Source organism: Aspergillus ochraceoroseus, assembly GCF_002846915.1.
Source record: "Aspergillus ochraceoroseus IBT 24754 chromosome Unknown P175scaffold_1, whole genome shotgun sequence".
NCBI lineage: Eukaryota > Fungi > Ascomycota > Eurotiomycetes > Eurotiales > Aspergillaceae > Aspergillus > Aspergillus ochraceoroseus.
This window is the reverse complement of record NW_024468476.1, coordinates 6,002,824-6,019,945: the sequence shown is the minus strand read 5'-3', so window position 1 is coordinate 6,019,945 and position 17,122 is coordinate 6,002,824. Positions and strand designations below refer to the sequence as shown.

General features: G+C 50.1%; 5 protein-coding genes across 5 annotated transcripts; all 5 read right to left on the bottom strand.

The window, feature by feature from the left end:
* Window positions 1-538: 538 nt before the first annotated feature.
* On the bottom strand, window positions 539-6,255 carry P175DRAFT_0521343 (kinesin family protein; the record flags this gene model as incomplete). The annotated part of the gene is made up of 5 exons (XM_040899196.1): window positions 539-1,279; window positions 1,332-5,378; window positions 5,439-5,611; window positions 5,674-5,997; window positions 6,156-6,255. 5 exons carry the CDS (start codon window positions 6,253-6,255, stop codon window positions 740-742), a joined length of 5,184 nt encoding a protein of 1,727 aa, XP_040756995.1. The 3' UTR covers window positions 539-739.
* A 1,394-nt stretch (window positions 6,256-7,649) lies between these two features.
* P175DRAFT_0521342 (uncharacterized protein) lies at window positions 7,650-8,675 on the bottom strand. Its single transcript, XM_040899195.1, has 2 exons — window positions 8,375-8,675; window positions 7,650-8,315 (listed from the first exon to the last, which is right to left on the bottom strand). The coding sequence occupies exons 1-2, from the start codon at window positions 8,610-8,612 to the stop codon at window positions 7,765-7,767; spliced, it is 789 nt and encodes a 262-aa protein (XP_040756994.1). The 5' UTR covers window positions 8,613-8,675; the 3' UTR covers window positions 7,650-7,764.
* A 473-nt stretch (window positions 8,676-9,148) lies between these two features.
* P175DRAFT_0498701 (uncharacterized protein) lies at window positions 9,149-10,300 on the bottom strand. Its single transcript, XM_040896565.1, has one exon. It carries the CDS (start codon window positions 10,196-10,198, stop codon window positions 9,596-9,598), a length of 603 nt encoding a protein of 200 aa, XP_040756993.1. The 5' UTR covers window positions 10,199-10,300; the 3' UTR covers window positions 9,149-9,595.
* Window positions 10,301-11,211: 911 nt separating this feature from the next.
* P175DRAFT_0468997 (uncharacterized protein) lies at window positions 11,212-13,535 on the bottom strand. Its single transcript, XM_040894985.1, has 2 exons — window positions 13,474-13,535; window positions 11,212-13,410 (listed from the first exon to the last, which is right to left on the bottom strand). The coding sequence occupies exon 2, from the start codon at window positions 13,348-13,350 to the stop codon at window positions 11,326-11,328; it is 2,025 nt and encodes a 674-aa protein (XP_040756992.1). The 5' UTR covers window positions 13,351-13,410; window positions 13,474-13,535; the 3' UTR covers window positions 11,212-11,325.
* A 1,294-nt stretch (window positions 13,536-14,829) lies between these two features.
* Window positions 14,830-17,086, bottom strand: mdv1 (WD repeat-containing protein; the record flags this gene model as incomplete). The annotated part of the gene is made up of 5 exons (XM_040893129.1): window positions 14,830-15,105; window positions 15,189-16,000; window positions 16,078-16,275; window positions 16,333-16,933; window positions 17,003-17,086. 5 exons carry the CDS (start codon window positions 17,084-17,086, stop codon window positions 14,830-14,832), a joined length of 1,971 nt encoding a protein of 656 aa, XP_040756991.1.
* Window positions 17,087-17,122: the final 36 nt, after the last annotated feature.

Sequence of the window (17,122 nt, the reverse complement as noted above, 5' to 3'; positions counted from 1 at the left end):
TTCGGGTAAATAAAAGGTAGTCTGCGATCTACATTGTACAAATATACAGGCAATGAATGCCATGAGTCAATTCGGAAACGACAGCAGCCAATAAGCAAAGCAAAGCAAAGCAAAAAAAAAAAAAAAACCACGCTGACTCAACGAGTAGTATAAAGCACAGTAAGAACCCCGGCTGCTCGCTCGAAGAAAATGAGATACAAGAGTCAAGGGTCGGCTGTTCTTTCTCAAAAAGCAGAGCAGAAGGGTGTAAAACCCAGGGTAGTATTTGGGGGGGGGGGGCAATGTACAAGCAAGCATCAGCCTGAGCTATAGTAAATCACACGAGAAAGTAAAAAGGGGTCGTAAAGTAGAAGTCATAAATATGAGGTCAGGTTGAATCGAAAGGGTAATGGTAATGTGTGCATAGAGGCGGATAAAGAAGAAAGAAAAAGAAAGAAAAAGAAAGAAGAATAATAATAAAATAAGGGGGGTTCATGTGAAATATACACACATGGCAAGAAAGAAAAAAAAAAAAAAAAAAAAAAAAAAAAAAAAAGGTATCAACTGTATGGAAGAAAGAAATAAAGGGGGGAATCAAAGTAATCAGCGTTGAACTCATAATGCAGACCTGGAATTTACGTCTCAACACGGGCAACCGAGGGAAACAGGGAACAGAATTTGGCGGCCGGGAGAGAGGGAGGGAGGGAAGATAACTCAGGCGATAGGTTGGATGTAGGGCTTTTGTCACGTAAAGGAACGTTTAGAAGCAGTTGAGTGTGCTCTTCTTTTTCTTCTTGTTGAGCGCATTCATCCGTTCCTCGAGCTGGGCTCGAGCCGCCTCGGCTTCACGGCGAGCGCTCCGCTCCTCCTCAACTGCTTGGAGGGAGAGGCGTTGCGAGTTACGCTCTTTGCGGAGAGTCGTGAGCTCATCCTCAAGTTGCCAGGCCTTCTTCTTCCAAGCCTCACAGTCGGTCTTGACCTTGTTGCTCTGTGCTTCTAGATCGCCCAGCGCTTCTTCCAGCGTAGCAGTGAGCTGCTTCTCTGCGTTGAGATGCTTCTCAATAGTACGGATGCGTGCTTCCTGATCCTCGACGATTTGGGTGCTCACCAGTTCCTTGCTGGTGTGCCGAGAGCTGGGAGGAGAAGAGGTGCCGTTGGTGGCGGAAGCAATGCTGGGGAGAGGCGGAAGGGGGATGGCCGGCGGTGGGGAGGGGAGGGATGCGGCCGACGAGCTCTTGCGGAGATTAGAGGTAAGGGAACTGGTCCGGTCATGCGACGTCTCTTGGTTCTTGAGCTGAAGCTGGGTTCTCGTTAGCATTGAATAATCTACGTATCTTTCTAAAAGAGCTTACCTCCAGCTGCTCAATCCGCACACGGTAGGTCTCAATATCGTTCTCGTGTGTTGCAATCTTGGCTTTGGCATCCTCCAGAGCCTGGTCGCGTTCCTGTTGGATGACAGACAGACGGTTGTGGTGTTGGTCGAAACTATTCGTAATCTGGTCTTCGAGTTCCTCCACAAGGCGAGCACTCCTCTGCTTCTCAGCATTGGCTTCCGTGAGAAGCGACTCCTTCTTCTTAATCTGCTCGTCTCTCTGCAACAGGGTGTCCTCCAGCGTGGCGACCAGAAGGGCAAGCTCATTAACCTTGCCATCTTTCGCCGAGTTGCTCTTGACGAGCTCTTCCACCCGGCCCGAGTCAGACTGTTGAGACTCGAGCTGCTTGCGCAGATCGTCGTTCGAGTCCATAAGCTCGGCATACTTGTCAGAGAAATGCTGCTTCTGCATCAGAATGTCTTGGATCTGATCTGCTAGGTTGTCCGCTGTAACATCGGATTTGGTAAGGGCAGAAACAGTCTTGAGCAATTTCATCAACTCGTCTCGTGACTCCTCAATCTCGGATCTGAGAGTCTTCATAGCATCATCGTGCTCAGTGTTGTTTTGCGTGAGCTGGAGCTCGTGATCAGCTTCCGCTGCAGCGGTCGCGCGAGCCTCCAGTTCACTCAGCTGTTGCCTGTGCGACTCTTGCAGGGACTCCAGGTCCTTCTTGTAAGAGTCAACCAGGGTCTTCTGGCTCTCAATGTCCCGTTCCAGCTCAGTAATACGAGCCTGGTGGAATTCGCCCTCCCCGGTGTTCAAGTTCGATGCAGTTGAGCGTTCGATCGCCTGTTTACGGGCCTCTTCGTGCAATTTCTCCAGGGTGGCAATCTTCTCCAGGTGAGTGGCAGCGGCGGCCTTGTGCTCCTCAATTTGGTGGTTGAGGTCGTCAACAACCTGTTTCTGCCGCGCTTGTTCGATCCCCCGTTCCTTGGCGATTGCTTCCTTGTCGGCCGTCTCCGCAGCACTGCCCTCTGCACGAAGAGCATCGATGGTCGCTAGGGCATGGTTCAGCTCCTCCAGGGTCGTGGTAAGCTGGTTTTCGGATGATTGCAGGGAATCAAGAGCGCTCTGGTGCTTGCCCCTCCATTCAGTGAGCTCACCTTCGAGGGTACTGATCTTTTGCGCCTGCCTCTCGCCGCAGGCATCCTGAGCCTTGGCGGCCTCCTCCTGGGTGGTAAGCAGAGCCTTCAGGTCCTCGATCTCCTCAAGTAGGATCTTCTCTCTGCTTTCATGCGCTTCCTTCATGGCGCTAAGCAAGTTCTCCTGCTGAACAATCTGGTCGCGCAATTGATTCACAAGGCCCATATCAACAGACGGGGCCCCGCCCTGTAAACTGGATCGTTCTCGCGTCAGACCGGAAATGATGGTCGACTTCATTTCCATTTCCTTTTTGACGCTCTGGTTCTGGGACTCTAACTCCTGGATGCGCTCCATGCGAGTATGGAGTTCGTGCATCGCGGAGTCCAGGTGAAGCTCAAAGTTTTGCATCGTATCGGGGCGGGCAGCAAATTCCTCCGTGGCAATATTACGCAAGCCAGCGAGCGAGCGATGCGCACGGTCCACAGTCGATATCAAGCTCTGACTAGTCTTGCGGCGAATAACAGTCGGCTTGAAGCCGGGTGTGGTCGGCGGCGAGGTGGACTTGGGTCGCTGCAATTCGGCCTTGAGTGACTCGATTAGAGTGAGCGTTCCTTCGTGTTCAGCCTGCAATTCTGCGTATTTCTGGGTCATGATACTGACGCCTTCCTGGTGTTCCAGGAGAAGCTTGCGCATATGTTCAACTTCGGGTCCGTTGGGGTCAGTGTCCGACTCCTGATCATCCACATGAGTGTGAGGAGTGGAATCGGAGTTGGCATTATATGAATCTCGCGAAGTAACAGGCTCCCCGGCCAAGGATAATTCCGATGAGAGTGATTGCGAGAAGGAGGGTTGTGTTCCAGTCTTCGAGGCGGGAGCCTTGAGATCTTCTAAAAAAGAAACCGGGCGGGATGGTGTGGTTGGGGCAAGGAGATTCTGAATATGCGACGCAGGGTGGCGGGCTTCGTCCGCTGCATCCTGCTGGAGCTCAGCAAGGGCCTTGAGGGCTTCCGCATACTTGCTCTCAAGGAGTTCGTAGTCGTTCAGGGTATGATCATGCTGCATACGCAGGTCCAAAAGTTCCTGGCTGACAGTTTCCAGTTTGTCGGCAACAACTCTCATCTGAGTTGGGCTGGGAGATCTGCTGCTGCTGTGGGTCTCGCCGTTGGGCAGGGGTTCGAGGCGGCCGGTAGCCCTTTCCAGGACCTGTAGGTCGGAATCCCCTTGCTCCACAGCTGCCTCCGCCTCCGCCGTCTCCTCATCATCATCATCATCAACTTCCGGAATCGGCTCGACGAGACCCTCGTCAGATTCAGGGATAGCGGTCTCCGCAGCCTCAGTCAATACATCAAGGGATGTGGCCCGCTGACGAGGTACGTAAGCTCCTAGGGCCACGAGCGCTTCAGAATCCAATTCTTCCCGGGTCTCTGCTTCCTTCTTTGCACCATTCTGCTGGATGTAGTCGAGTTCGGAGAGTAGACTGTCAAGCTTTCCGAGGCTGCGTTGCCGTTCTACAACGTGCTCAAGACGGTCGATTTCACGCTGCATAAGTTCCATATCCTGGTCAGCCTCCGCCAAGCGTTCTTCCAAAGTCGAGATATAATCTTCGCAGCTAGCTTCACTCTCACGAACACGGCTGAGTTCTTTGCGTAGCTCCGATGCGATAGCCGCCTGTTTTTCCTCGCCGGAGGCTTGCCCATCGATCTTCGACTCCAGCTCGTGCAGGTAAGTCTCTGTGCTCGCCTCACGGTCAATGTACTTCTGGATCCGGGCCTGTAACTGCGAGTTGACGGTCTCGACGTAGGCACACTTGGTCTCGCGCTCGAGGAGCGTGCTTTCTGTCATCGACAAGGAAGAGCGAGTGTTTGAAAGCGACGATTCGAGACTCTGGATGGTCTTTTCGTACTCCAGAACGACCTGCTCGACCGATTCGGCGAACGAGTGCGACCGCTTCAGTCTCTCGACAGAGCTCTTGCCGACTGCCGAGGCAACATCGGTGCCTTCGCCTTCTCCGGGCCGCTCGGAATCTCGTGCGAGCTCGGAGATCAGTTTGGCATGGCGTTGGCTGAGGGCGTTATAGCTTTCTTGGACATCAAGAAGGTGATTTTGAAGTTCCATCTCTCTCTCATTCTGACGCTCAGTACGCTCGTGGGGAGCGAGCGTCCGTCGGTCGTTATCCTCCGCATTGCGCAGTTGCTGGCGCAAAAAGGCAACTTCAGCTTTCAGCCTTTCAATCACGGCGTGCTTGTCACTGTCGTCGGCAATCTGTTGGATACGAGGTTTGCTTTGAATGGCCCTGGCTCTCTGCGCGTATTGGACAGTGTTCAAGGTTTCGCTTAGATGGAATTCTGCGGGAGTGACACAGGCGATCATGTATGTGTACGCATTCCCACCTAAAGAATCCTGGAGCAATCTGGTAAGCTTGGAGTCGCGGTAAGATACGTGAGAACCAGCTTGGCGCGAGGACAGCTGGGAAATAACTTTGCCCAATGCAGCGAGACCGGCATTAATCGATATACCTTCCCTTGCACGCTCTCCCGAAGCCCCCGTGTTCTTGAGCCGTTCACTTCCGGCCAGATCGACGAAATGGAGCTTACTGTCGACCGTGACGCTGTGATCGGCGCCGGACAGCATTTCAACGGGCGCAGACATGCGTTTGTCCTTTGGGGATGCCACTCCATTCGCAGACTTGCGTTGGACGAGATTCAAACTGAAGACGGCGTGCGAACGTGATGACTTGGCGTTGATCGCAGTGGAATCGGTTTGACGAATGGATGACCCGAAATTCAGCGCACCGATCAGGTCTTCAACCGAATTGATGCTGACCTGATGCAAGCCGGTTAGAAGAATGCGACCCTTTGTATCTTCACGAATGGCGACCGAGTTGCGATCTCCCATAGCGACCGAGTCCGGGAGAAGTAAATCTCTCAAGTGTTCATTGTAAATCTAGACGGGGGGGTCAGCGGTCTTCGGGGGAGAAGGTGCGGAAGGTATGGATAGTCATACCTCCACATAGGTAGCCTTCAGCTGCCAACTCTTATCGACCTGTGTCTTTCCAAAGCTGGAGTTAGAGCTAATGGAGTAGCGCGCGGGGGTGCGAAGGCCCGTGGAACTGTTGCGCGTGTGCTTTGGGCCTTCCAATTTCTCAAATAGCAGCTGGGCAGCACGTGGAATAATTCCTACATTTCAATTAGTGGTCTGGGTCCGCCGAAGCCAATCATCCCAGCCGGGGAAAACTAACCCATCCCCTGCGCGTCAGGTAGTTCGTTGGGGCTGGAGGTTCCCATGGTATAAGATTTCCCGGCACCCGACTGGCCATAGGCGAGAATGGAGACATTGTAGCCCTGCAAGAACGACCCAACACTATCACTCAGATACTCCCAGACACCATCCTGGTTGACAGTTTCGGGGAAAACCCGATCAAAAACGAAGAGCTTGCGACCCTGAGGCACATCAACCGCAAGACTAGTAGACGAGGTGACGTGGACCATCGACCGTTGGAAACGTTGCGGGATCAATTCGTAACCGGGGTCGGTGGGTTTGAGGGGGGGACGAACACGGACAGCTAGCCGGAAAGTGTCAGTACAGAGGTATTTCCCACGATCGTATATTATAGGCAAGAGAGATCAAATATATCCGTTGTCGCGGCCATTCCCAACAGTCGAAACAGAAAAAAAGGGGGGGAGTAAGTAGGATTAAACCAAGTGGGTGGGTGAAACGCACCAACTTTGACCGCCGTTTTCCCATCCTCGTCCGAGGCCCGACTTCCTCCCCCATGTTTACTGCTCGTGCTCATACGGCTGGCGCTTCTTGAAGTGCGCATCATGGCACTGAAAGGTCGCTGGGGCGCCCCCGTAGGTGACGCTGGCGGCGAGGCCGTCATGCCCTTTTTATAATCGGAAGGCCACACAGACTGGGTCAGGCGGCGAGATTGACGTGGTGAGCGGATTATTAATTAATTGGGCCAGGGACAGAAGCAGTGACAGTGAAAGTCATCCGCAATCATGAACGAACTAGCTGTTCCAACAGGATTCGTGGGGGGATCCGGTAGGGGAGACGGTGATGCGGGAACGAAATCGCAAGATGTGGCGGCCTGCGACAATCTGCGATGGTAACAAACAGTCACTCTCCTATTCTGTGGAGGACGACCGGCGAGAGAAATCGAACCCGATGGCCGTTCGTTTGGTCCCTTGGTTTTTTAACTTTTTGATTTCTTTTTTGTTTTGTTTTTTTTTTTTTTTTTTTCCCTTTATTTTCTTTGGTGTCAGGAAAAAGAAAACAAGACAATCAGCGGGCAGACAAAGCCCTCGAAAAGAGAGAGAGAGAGAGAGCGAGAGAGGGATAAGGAGAGACGCAGCCCAATCGAGGGAAGAAAAGAATAGAAAAAGAGAGAGAGAGAGAGAGAGAGAGAGGAAGAAGGAAAGATGCAAAAGGACTGTTGACTGACTCTTGACAGGTCTGGAGATCCATCCACGTACCAAAGAGTCGTCGTTCCTCGAACTAACCACGAGCTAATTTAGACAGATTCTTTAGAAGGAGAAGGAGAATAGGAGGTGACAGTAACTAAAGTCAACCCTCCCGTATTTATGAATGATATTCTTTCTTTCTATCTAGAATCCTACATATTCAGGAGGAATTCTTTACAGAGAGTCCTTGGGAACTGTAGTAAGTATCCCCTGAGTAAGGAACGGTCTCAGGTGAAACCATGGAGAGGGAGAGGGTTCCCATGCAGGAACAGAGATGGATTAATATACTCCAAATCCTAATATCGGAGAATTGATGAAAACACATCTCCCTAGATATGAGGATATATGCTCCGGAGCCCGCACAAAACATCCATGACTCGTGTCTTTATTAAGAGAGCAGTAGGTTAACTCGCTATTAATATCCTGAAACAGGATCCCATTCATACTTATACGACTAGCAGCTTCATCGAGGCTGATCAAAATCTAAACATTTTTGGGCTTTGAACCTGTCAGCCTTCATCGGCATAGTTTTTTGTTTTGTTTTGGTTTGGTTTTTTTTAATTTCCAGAATGATGCCCAATGCTAAACCCTGATCATCGCAGGACAAAGGATGATAATATTCTGGACTAGACTCTGTCCCAGCTCGGGAAGGACTTCCCCCCGGACGATATATATAGTGTTCCGTACGGAGTACAGTACAGAAAAACTAACTTTTTACTACCTGGTCGAATCTCAACAATACTAGTAGATCCTTTTGTTATACATATGTATAAGCTAACTAGTGAGTTATCAATATATACATTGAACCATGAACAAACCACCCAACTTGAATGAACCCTTTCCCAATGAACTGGAAAAAAAAAAAATTAAATATAATTATCCCCCGGTAACTCCGGTATCCGAATCGACGCCCTCGCCGGGTGCATTTGACTGTGCGCCTGCATCTGGGCCTTGGGCGGGAGCTCCGACGGCGCCCGACTCTGGAATATCGGGGGCTGCGGGAATTGATTCGCATATTGGTATTGGGGTGGTGGCGGCATCCCGGCCGCAGACATATACTGTTTCTCTGCGTTTCGGGATTGGAAGTAGGCTAGGATACCGAGGAGGGAGATGAGGGGGACACCGACGCCAACGCCGAGACCGAGGGCGATTTTGCCGGTGGATGTTAGGCCGGATGTGGAGGTGTTGTCTGTAGACGCGGAGGAGGGGTCGGACGAGGTGAGTGGGGTTGAGGAAGAAGAAGAAGAAGAAGAAGAAGAAGAAGAGGGTTGGGTGATGTTGAAATCAGAGGAGAGGAATTGGACGGTGGAAGGTGAGTCGAGCGAGAGAAAAAAGACCGGAGATAGAGAAAGGTCAAAGTCGTAGGGTTGAACGACCCAGGAGAAGTTTGTGATGGCATCGTTGGCGTGGATCTTTGCTACAGTTTCAGTTAGTTCGTGCCATTGTGCACACATAATAATTTCAATAGAAACGTACCAAAAATATTACCGCCGCTCGTTTTGGTTCCTTGACTCAAGTCTCGCTGCCAGATTGTGATATTGAAGACGTCCGTCGTGGTCGTCCACGAGATAGCTTGTACGTCTCCCACTTCATACTCCCCCACATGGCCATCCGAGGACGGCGGCGGCGGAGTAATAAATCGATTATCTGCGGCAGTGGTTGCAATCACGTCTCGAGAACAAGCAGCAAGAACCCAGAAGATACTAAGCAACATGCTGAGGACGAAGGCAGTTGGAAACAACAGCCCTCGTCTGTATTCCAACAAAGGGATGTGGGAAATAAAAAAGAGAGAGAGAGAGAGAGAGAGAGAGAATCAACTGCACAAGATAGCTGGTCCATGATTATAATTATTGCTGTCACCACAGGCTGAATGCGCTCTTGTTTCAGAGACTGTAGTAAACCACTGAGGGCTGCTTGGTAGCCGCTGTTCGTCTGCATCTCGCTCGACTGTCTTGCGGCGAAGTCACTTTGCATTAGAGTCCCACTGCAAGGCTGTGGCTATCTAGAATGTGTCCTAAGCCAGACGAGATTGGTTTGTATCCATCGATTAAGCGCCGGCAACCAGGCACGAGAAATCGACTGGACACGCGCTCAGTTTGAGTCGAGAGCATTTAATTCAGGAGAAGCTTTTCAGGGGCGAGAGCTTATTATCATGGTACCTCTCAGATAACTTAACAGGAGATAACTCAGTAATATCCTGTGATATTAGGAGCGTTCCAACAAAAGAAAGGAGAAGAATTATATAGTATTGCTCAATGGGTTCCTTCTAGCTTTATACAGGCTGGTGTTATCTATCTAGCATCCTACACAATCTTTGTTCTTTCTCATCCTTAGCACGACCAAAGTCTACCAACACACGAAATATTCTGTTCTAGTTCGGTCTCTCTTCCCTTTAAGAGCTTGGATGGTGAATGTAGTAAGTAGAACTTTGTAGGCTGTCATGTCCTGGCTTGCTCCATCATAAAGAAATTTCTTTAACAAGCACAGAATATTTGTTTCTCTTAGGCTTCATATAGAGGTGCTAGAGAACAAGAAAGATTCATGTTTTATATTAATCAAAACGGTTTGTTCCGCAGCTGACGCCAAAGGGTGGGATATGCATTTTGCTTGCTCGTGATATGTTAGGACGAGAGGGGTGTGAGAGGAGGGACAGGTGCTCTAGTTGCCAATCTGCCACGGAATACATATGTAATATTATCAAACGCCTTCACGAGAGCGTGGTGTAGGATCTAAAAGATCGATTTCGTTCTGCTCCCATGGGAATCGATCGCCTGGAAGAAGCGTATTGCTGGGATAAGGAACCGCTTCCCTAGGCTGGCACAGGAATTGAGTCCCTGAATAGAGACATGTTCCTAAGTTGATACATTTATCCAGGTCTTCACGGACAGCTTGACTGTACAACGATGGAAGATGAAGTCCCCTTATCTCTACTAGTGAGTCTAGGAGACCTTTAACGAAACCAAGATCAGTCACCAATCTTGGCCCCGGGACATATTCATGAATGGGGCTAAGAAGTCTGGTGTGCAATAATGAGATGGACGGATGGTTACCATGCAAGTCCCTTTCATTCCAGGCAATTGCAGTCCTCATCAGCTTGACGTAGCAGTCCCTTGCTTGCGCTCTGAACTCAACTATTAGGCGGTGGGTTCTGAGGGAGAGCTTCCAGACAAGGGCGAATGACCTTGGGTTAAGGCAAGTTTTTACCTGGTTTCGCTGCGACTGCGTAAAGCAAGGGAACTGACCCGCAAGGTGAAGGAGTATATCGCGGTAAAGCCAGCTGATGCCCAGATTTTCCGCCATTTTAAGGTTCTCCAGCGGACTCCACGCAAGGGTTTTCCATAGATGTTGGTTCATCGGGAGCCCCAGACATTTGCCCAGATAATCGCGGAGCCAAAGATATTTTTCGAAGAAAACTGCCAGATAATACATGGACCGTAAGTGAATCATACTGGGAAAGCTCTGCATATCCCCATAAGCAGCTCGAATCATTGAGTGGAACGATGCGATCTTATTTTGTGAGGCTTTGCAGACCGCATGGCCGGGGGGGTTTCGCTGACACACAGAAGAGAACTCGTCAGTGATGAACGGAATGATGATATTGGGAAAATATAGACACACTCACCAATCCCTCCTTCCAAATACCAAAGCATGAATCGCCTGCGTTGTAGAGATCCCTTGCCACCAATCTGTAAGGGTATGGCTCCAAGACACTTAGGACCGGGGCAATATTATCGATAATATTGGTGTGTCGCCTCAGGACCCCGGAGTTCATATACATCAAAACACCAAAGACGTCAATGGCAACATCCATGGGGGCATTTGGACGATCGAATGGGACGAGCGCGTGCGGCTCTCTGTATGTTCGACGTGGTTGGAGAAACTGAGGGACCAGGAAGGTATCGAGGTTCGCAGGGGGAGGCCCCATTGCGCTCGATCCCTTGTGATGGTAAACTACCTAATCTATTGCAATATAAACGAGTGTCGTAAATAAGAATGGATGAAACTCGATTCAAGCTTGGGCGTAATGGAGGAATAATGCCTGGATCTATTAGAAATTGGAGAAAGACGAGAAAATAACCTCCTCCTTATTCTAGCCAGCTGCATTCTTGCTGTTTTGAGCATAATAAGCAGTATCCAAGGAAGGCATGATCCAAATCTAGCACCTTGAATGAGTGAGCATGGCCTATTAAAGGATATACCTACCTATATATATCAAAGCACATATCACTGAAGGCAATGTCATAACACTCTTGGTCTGTAACTATCGTCCGCCTTCGCCCTCTTGGGTGACTTCTTCGTTGCTCTGTATAATGAAAAAAAAAAAAAAAAATTATATATTTACAGGTCTAAACTTCAAGTAATACAAGCCGGGATATCATCCTGTCTCTGCCATCCAACGCCGTCTAACTCCTTATGAATCGCTCACTTCACATGCGTCCGTATAGTTTCAGCCGATAAATGCAGGTATTATTTCCACCCCAATTCGACTTGACTCGGAAAACCACCTTGTCGACTCGAATCTCGTCCGAGTCGATAATCGCATCCAGAGTGAATTTCTGCGCGTAATAGGGATCGTCGATATTGTAACTCCATTTGCCAATCCGGTAGAAGTCTGGACCGAGGAGCTTGTCGTTATAATATGAAGATTCTACGTCTCCGGGAAACGCGAGACGAAGAGTTTTCATGACAGGGCCATGCAGAACCTTCCTATCGGGCACCAGACTGTCCTGTCCCGACACGTTCTCGGGAGCAGAGAAAAAGACGCGGGACCATATTGATCGGTTGAGAGAAGAACCCTTGCCCACGTATTGAAACCGCGCCCACAGTTCCATATCTTTAGGAGCAACTTCGGGACGGATGGTCGCTGACTTGGGCATGTGTTCGACCACCACCTCTTCCGGCACAATTTGACGGCCCAGGAGAGCTGCAAACTGAGACATCCCTTCACGCGGCGTACTGCACCAGCACTCTCCCACATCTTCCCATGGGGTTAAGGCAGCACGTGGCGGTTGTGGAGAGCGATGCTTTTTTCTTGCTATCCACATGTACAAGGCCTGTAAATAATCCCGCGTAGGTCCAGCCGTTGGGCTGGTCATGTACGGGTCGATAATGACTCCAAGTCCGACTGAGAGGAAATTGGTCTTCGGGGTTTCCATTCGAGGCATGTATTGCTGGAGTATGGTTGTGGGCGCCGGGATGTTGCTAACCTCCGTTTTCATCACCTTCACCTCCTTGGATAGGGACGAAACATGCGCTCCTAGCCTGACCATTTGATGGGAGAGGCTATTCAGCGCATCGGCGTTACTCTCATTCAGAGGGATGTGAGGCGTAGGCTCGAATTTAAAGTCAGAGTCGTCCTGGAATAGCTTGTCTTTGAAGGTATGGATGGCGAACATCGTTGTGATTGTCAATGCTGTTAGAATTGCTATTTGGAAAAGTAAATCCCATGAGCGCTTCTCGTTCCCTTCTCGGTGGATTTTCTCTTTTCGTGGCTTATTTCGCAGCGATACTTTGCTTAAAATTGAAGACTCCTCCTGGGATGAAGGTTCCCGGATAAATCGGTCAGGAATGATGGTTTTGGCGGGTGCACTGGTAGGTTCCGGGACGATCTGAGGTTCCGGGGAAATAGAGATACGGCTGGGTTCTTGAATCCTGGAATCTGGCTCTTCTTCCTCTTGGATGGTTTCGTGAGCGAAAGCCAGCCCCGAAAAACGTCGAGGGGGCGCCGAGATGTGCTTTCCCTGTGGATCTTCCTGGGGCCTTTTTGAACGGGTTCGCCGCAAAGCATCGTCGTGTATATCACGCTCGACAACCCAGGAGATGACTGATTCGTTATCAACAGCCAAGCCTTGTGGACTATCCGGCGAAAAATTGCTAAGATCCGAGGAGTTTAGTCGCTCCAGCGAAGGAGGATAGAGATTCTGTATCGTAATATCTGTATTACCGGGGCTAGATGTGGTGGAAAAGGTGTGGCGAATAGGAGGAGTAGGGGTTGCTGTAGACTGCCTAGTTTCATTTAAATTCGCTCTACGCACAGGTGAATTCGTGATTTCGCGCAGGGAGTCGAGCAATTGGATTTGATCAGGGGTCGGTTCACGTCGCAGCCGTCGCACCGGCAAAGCACTAGGGGAAGCGGATTTCTTGCGCGTGCGGGTATTCATACCAGGGCTGTCGGCTGCCTCATTCTGTTCTCGATCCTTGGCAACTTGAATGGCATCCTCGATAGTACTAGCCATTTCTACCAGGTTCATTTTTGGCTTCGCGGCCAACATGTGCGGAAGAATTGGCGCTGCAGACGAACCATACGCAAATGAATGCTTTGTCGGAATATGAGGCAAGATGGAATTTCCCACGCCCGGAGTTAGTCCAGCAGGGCGACTTGGGGGAGGAGTGCCAGGAGGATCTGCATTCACAGCTCCTGCACGTTTCCTAGAAGCTCGTTTGGGAGGCATCTATCTGAATGATTTGTTTATGTACTTCAGGTAGACAGAAATGTAAGCGATGGGGAGAATCTGAAGCCTGCCGTCAGTACAAGCCGTGAGCCTTGATCTGCAAGAAGATGCGACTTCACGTACGATATAGTTAAATCCTCCACAAGCAGATATCTAGAGCAGTCCTCAATTAATTTGGGGGGAGGAGAAGGGGGGGGGGGTTGTTGTGCAGAAAGACGACGACGACAGCGACGAAGAAGAGGGTTGAGGCAGTTAAAGAAACAGGAATAGAATAAGACTTGAAAGTGGATATATGGCTAATTATGCCGCAGAGAAACTAGAAACACGGGCACCTGTATAACACACTGCTTCTGGTGAATGGGCTTGCAGTGGGTTAATGAAAGAACCAGTTGATAGAGCCACCCAACAACACCTGGTGGCTTTGTTCACTCCCTGTATTCAGGAGGAACAAAAAGCAAGCAAGAAAGAAAGAAAGACAAAAAGAAAAAGAAAAAGAAACCCAACGCCGTCCTGCGTATCCAGGAAGGGCCCGAGGAAGACGACTCAATTGGCTTCTGATGGGTGAAAGAACCGAGCGTAGTAAGTAAGAATGAGGAAACGACACAGCGCGCGCCGAAGCTGGACGCGGCGGACCGCAACACCAACCCACGCCAGAACAATTAATTATCGTCGAGCTGGGAAATGTGGATAGGGCGTCATTCTGCGATGAACCAGACGCGTTGATTTCAAGACGCAGATGTTGATGGAAGTTGGCAGAGGTCTCGATGAATTGATGAAAGAAAGAGTCGAGGGTTTGACAGCCTGGAGATTTATTCAGAGAAACACGAATTCCCGATTTGGTAAGGCTTGGCTGGACATTGCATGATTCAATCTCGATAAGAAGTGACTCTCTGTCTGTCATCTTTCTCAAAGAATTCAACCCTCGATCGCATTTTGCTTCTTCTTCTTCTTCTTCTTCTTCTCCTTATAACTTCTGATAACTTCTAGGTACCAGGTTCCCCGTCTTTATTTCCTCCCGCAAGTCGATTCGATTCATCACCTACAATACGGCCGCATCGCATACAAAGAAACACTCTCCCAGCCAACCAAGCTCGCCAACGACTTCAAATATCTGAAAGATAGCCCCCGTCTTTATCCCACCCACGTTCTATTTTTATTTATCCTTAAAACATCTCTTTCGTCTAGTCGATCTTTGTCTTTGGTCCAATTGTACCACAGAGAGAAATGGTACCTTGTATGATGCTTGCAGGAGAGCAAGGGAAAGAATTTACAACCAACTGTCCGATTGATCGTAGGGACAGCCCTTCCATTTCCTTTCTATCATGGCCCACAAATAAAATGAAATGTTAATATACAGGGGCCGAGAGGCTGTAAAAGAGACAGTTGTCAAGTAAGAACCATAGCTCCAGGGTTAACATGTACGTGACCAAGATATACTTTGCAAGGTCAGTGAGTGCTTCATATATGTATACGCATGGCTTAACAAGTCCACGCTGCAACAACTCCATCTTTGCGGCCTTCAACAAGGAACCCATCCTTGAGGCGGACGCGCTCAACAATCGCAGGGCTGGTTACTGTTTCATCAGCACCAACCCCAGCACCGCAGTCCCAGTGGTTTCCATCGGCCTTGTCATAAACTTTGACGACGTTCTCTCCAGCCGCAGCTACGATTCGCTTGGTGTCGAACATCATGCTAGTGACCGGCTTATCATAAGCGTACGCATCATAAATCGATCCCATTCGGAGGTCCCATATCTAGATCAACGTTAAGAGTATTCCTCACAACAACAACAACAACAACAACAACAACAAATGTAAAGAAGGATGAATGAACATACCCTAATACTGCGGTCGAAACTTCCCGTCACCAAGTGTACGTCGTCAAACTGCAAACATGAGACAGGACCCGTATGGCCCACAAGGCTTCGGTGCACTTGGCCACTGCGGAGATCCCACAGACGAACCATGCCGTCAGCGGTACCGCAAGCTAGAGCCGCATCGAAGCACTGAAGAGCCCCAACAAAGTCGGCAGAAGCATCGGGTAAACGTCCAGAGGGTCGCCATTGTGTGTCTCCTGCTAGAGTTGATGCTTGCGCCGCCGCCCAAAGAACATCCAAGGTTTGGACGCACCGCCCCGTCACCAAGTCCCACTGTCGCAAGGTCTTGTCCGCAGATCCGGAGACCAACGTATCTCCCTTGAAGTGCAGGGCCGTCACCTCGTCGACGTGCGCATCTAGCGAGAACACGAAACAATCCTCCAGACTGGTAGAGTGCGATACTGAAATGGAATCATCGGCGTTTGATTCATCTTCGTCTGGCTGCTCGCGCTTATGAACCCGCTTATCCTTGAGCGAGGTTCGCGCTCGGCTCAAGTCCCAAAGCTTGACGGAGGCATCCACGGATCCCGTTGCAACGATATTGTCTTCGACCTGAAGACACCGGACAGATGCGTTATGCCCTTCCAAAAACCCGACACACCGACCGACATTCAGATCCCAAACCCGCACCGTATCATCCAGCGCTGCTGTGACCATTGTGCCAAATGGATAATCGAAATCAATTGCGGTTACAGCATCGGTATGGGCCTGGATCTGTTTGATTTCGGAGCCGGGCGCAAAATGCTCGTGCAACACCGGCATAGATCGTTTCCCTGCATATCTCACGGTTAGTGTTTGTTTTTGTTTTGTTTTTCCTTCCCTCCCCAAAAGACTAAATGGCGCGGCATACGGATTGATCGTTGCTTTACACTCTTTGGTGAAGGCATTTTCTGGTAAATAGATTCCGACATGAAAGATGCATCCATTGCTGGGTCCTCCGAGACGAGAGAGTCGTCGTTGACTTCTGAAGAGCCGGGTGTGGTGACTGCGGGCTGGCTTTGCACAGCTTCCTCTTGGATATCTTCCAGTTTATTATCGAGCTCAGTGACTGTTTCACGTTAGACGGCATCCAAGTATTAGATTCGTCAGATCGGAATAAACCCACTCTCGTGTTCCAGGTCCGCTTCCTCCATCTCTAAATTAGCCAGTCGGTCCAGAACGATCTGACGCATTCTGTGGAGGTTTGCGATTTTATTATCGATCTCATGAATCTCCGAGCTGCACATATTCTTGCGAACACCCATCAGCTCCATGCGGCGGCCCAACAAATCTCGTTCCCTTTGCAGATCGGCGGGAGCGGACGGAAGAGCGGCATGACCTTCACCGTCCTTCAGCAGCTTTTTGCTCTTCGATATGCGCCGGCGATGGGATTTTCTATATTCGTGATCATTCTGGGAGGCTTGGAACCCCTGGAACAGGGAATAGGAGCTAGAGTCTTCAGGGATATTCTCAAGGAGTTCATCGGGGAGCGAGGAGATGGCACGCGATTGGATCTCGGACGTCGATAGCTTGGAGCGGACCAAGTCGGTGGGCGTAGTTTGTGCCAGGGCGAAGACTTTGCGCTGTGTTCCGGGCCGTCGGAGCTCTCGTTGGATATCTACCATAGCATTCTGATAGTGCGCGGTGCTGCTCGGGTCACCGGACGGGCCCATCAAGTGCCCAGCAGTTGATGTGACTTTTCTCCCAAAGGCCTCGATATGTCGAGTCTGCATCCAGGGTACATTAGTTCATGTTCCGGGGGGTAGTCCGTCGTAGATAATAGAGGGGGGCAGTACAGTGATGCCAGTCCCTAAAAGTCCGTCACACTCGACGATATCTGATAGACCGGAGGGAGACTCATCGCGGCGGTGCTTGTCCATGACACCGACCAGAAGAGATCTCTAGAGGTTAAAACC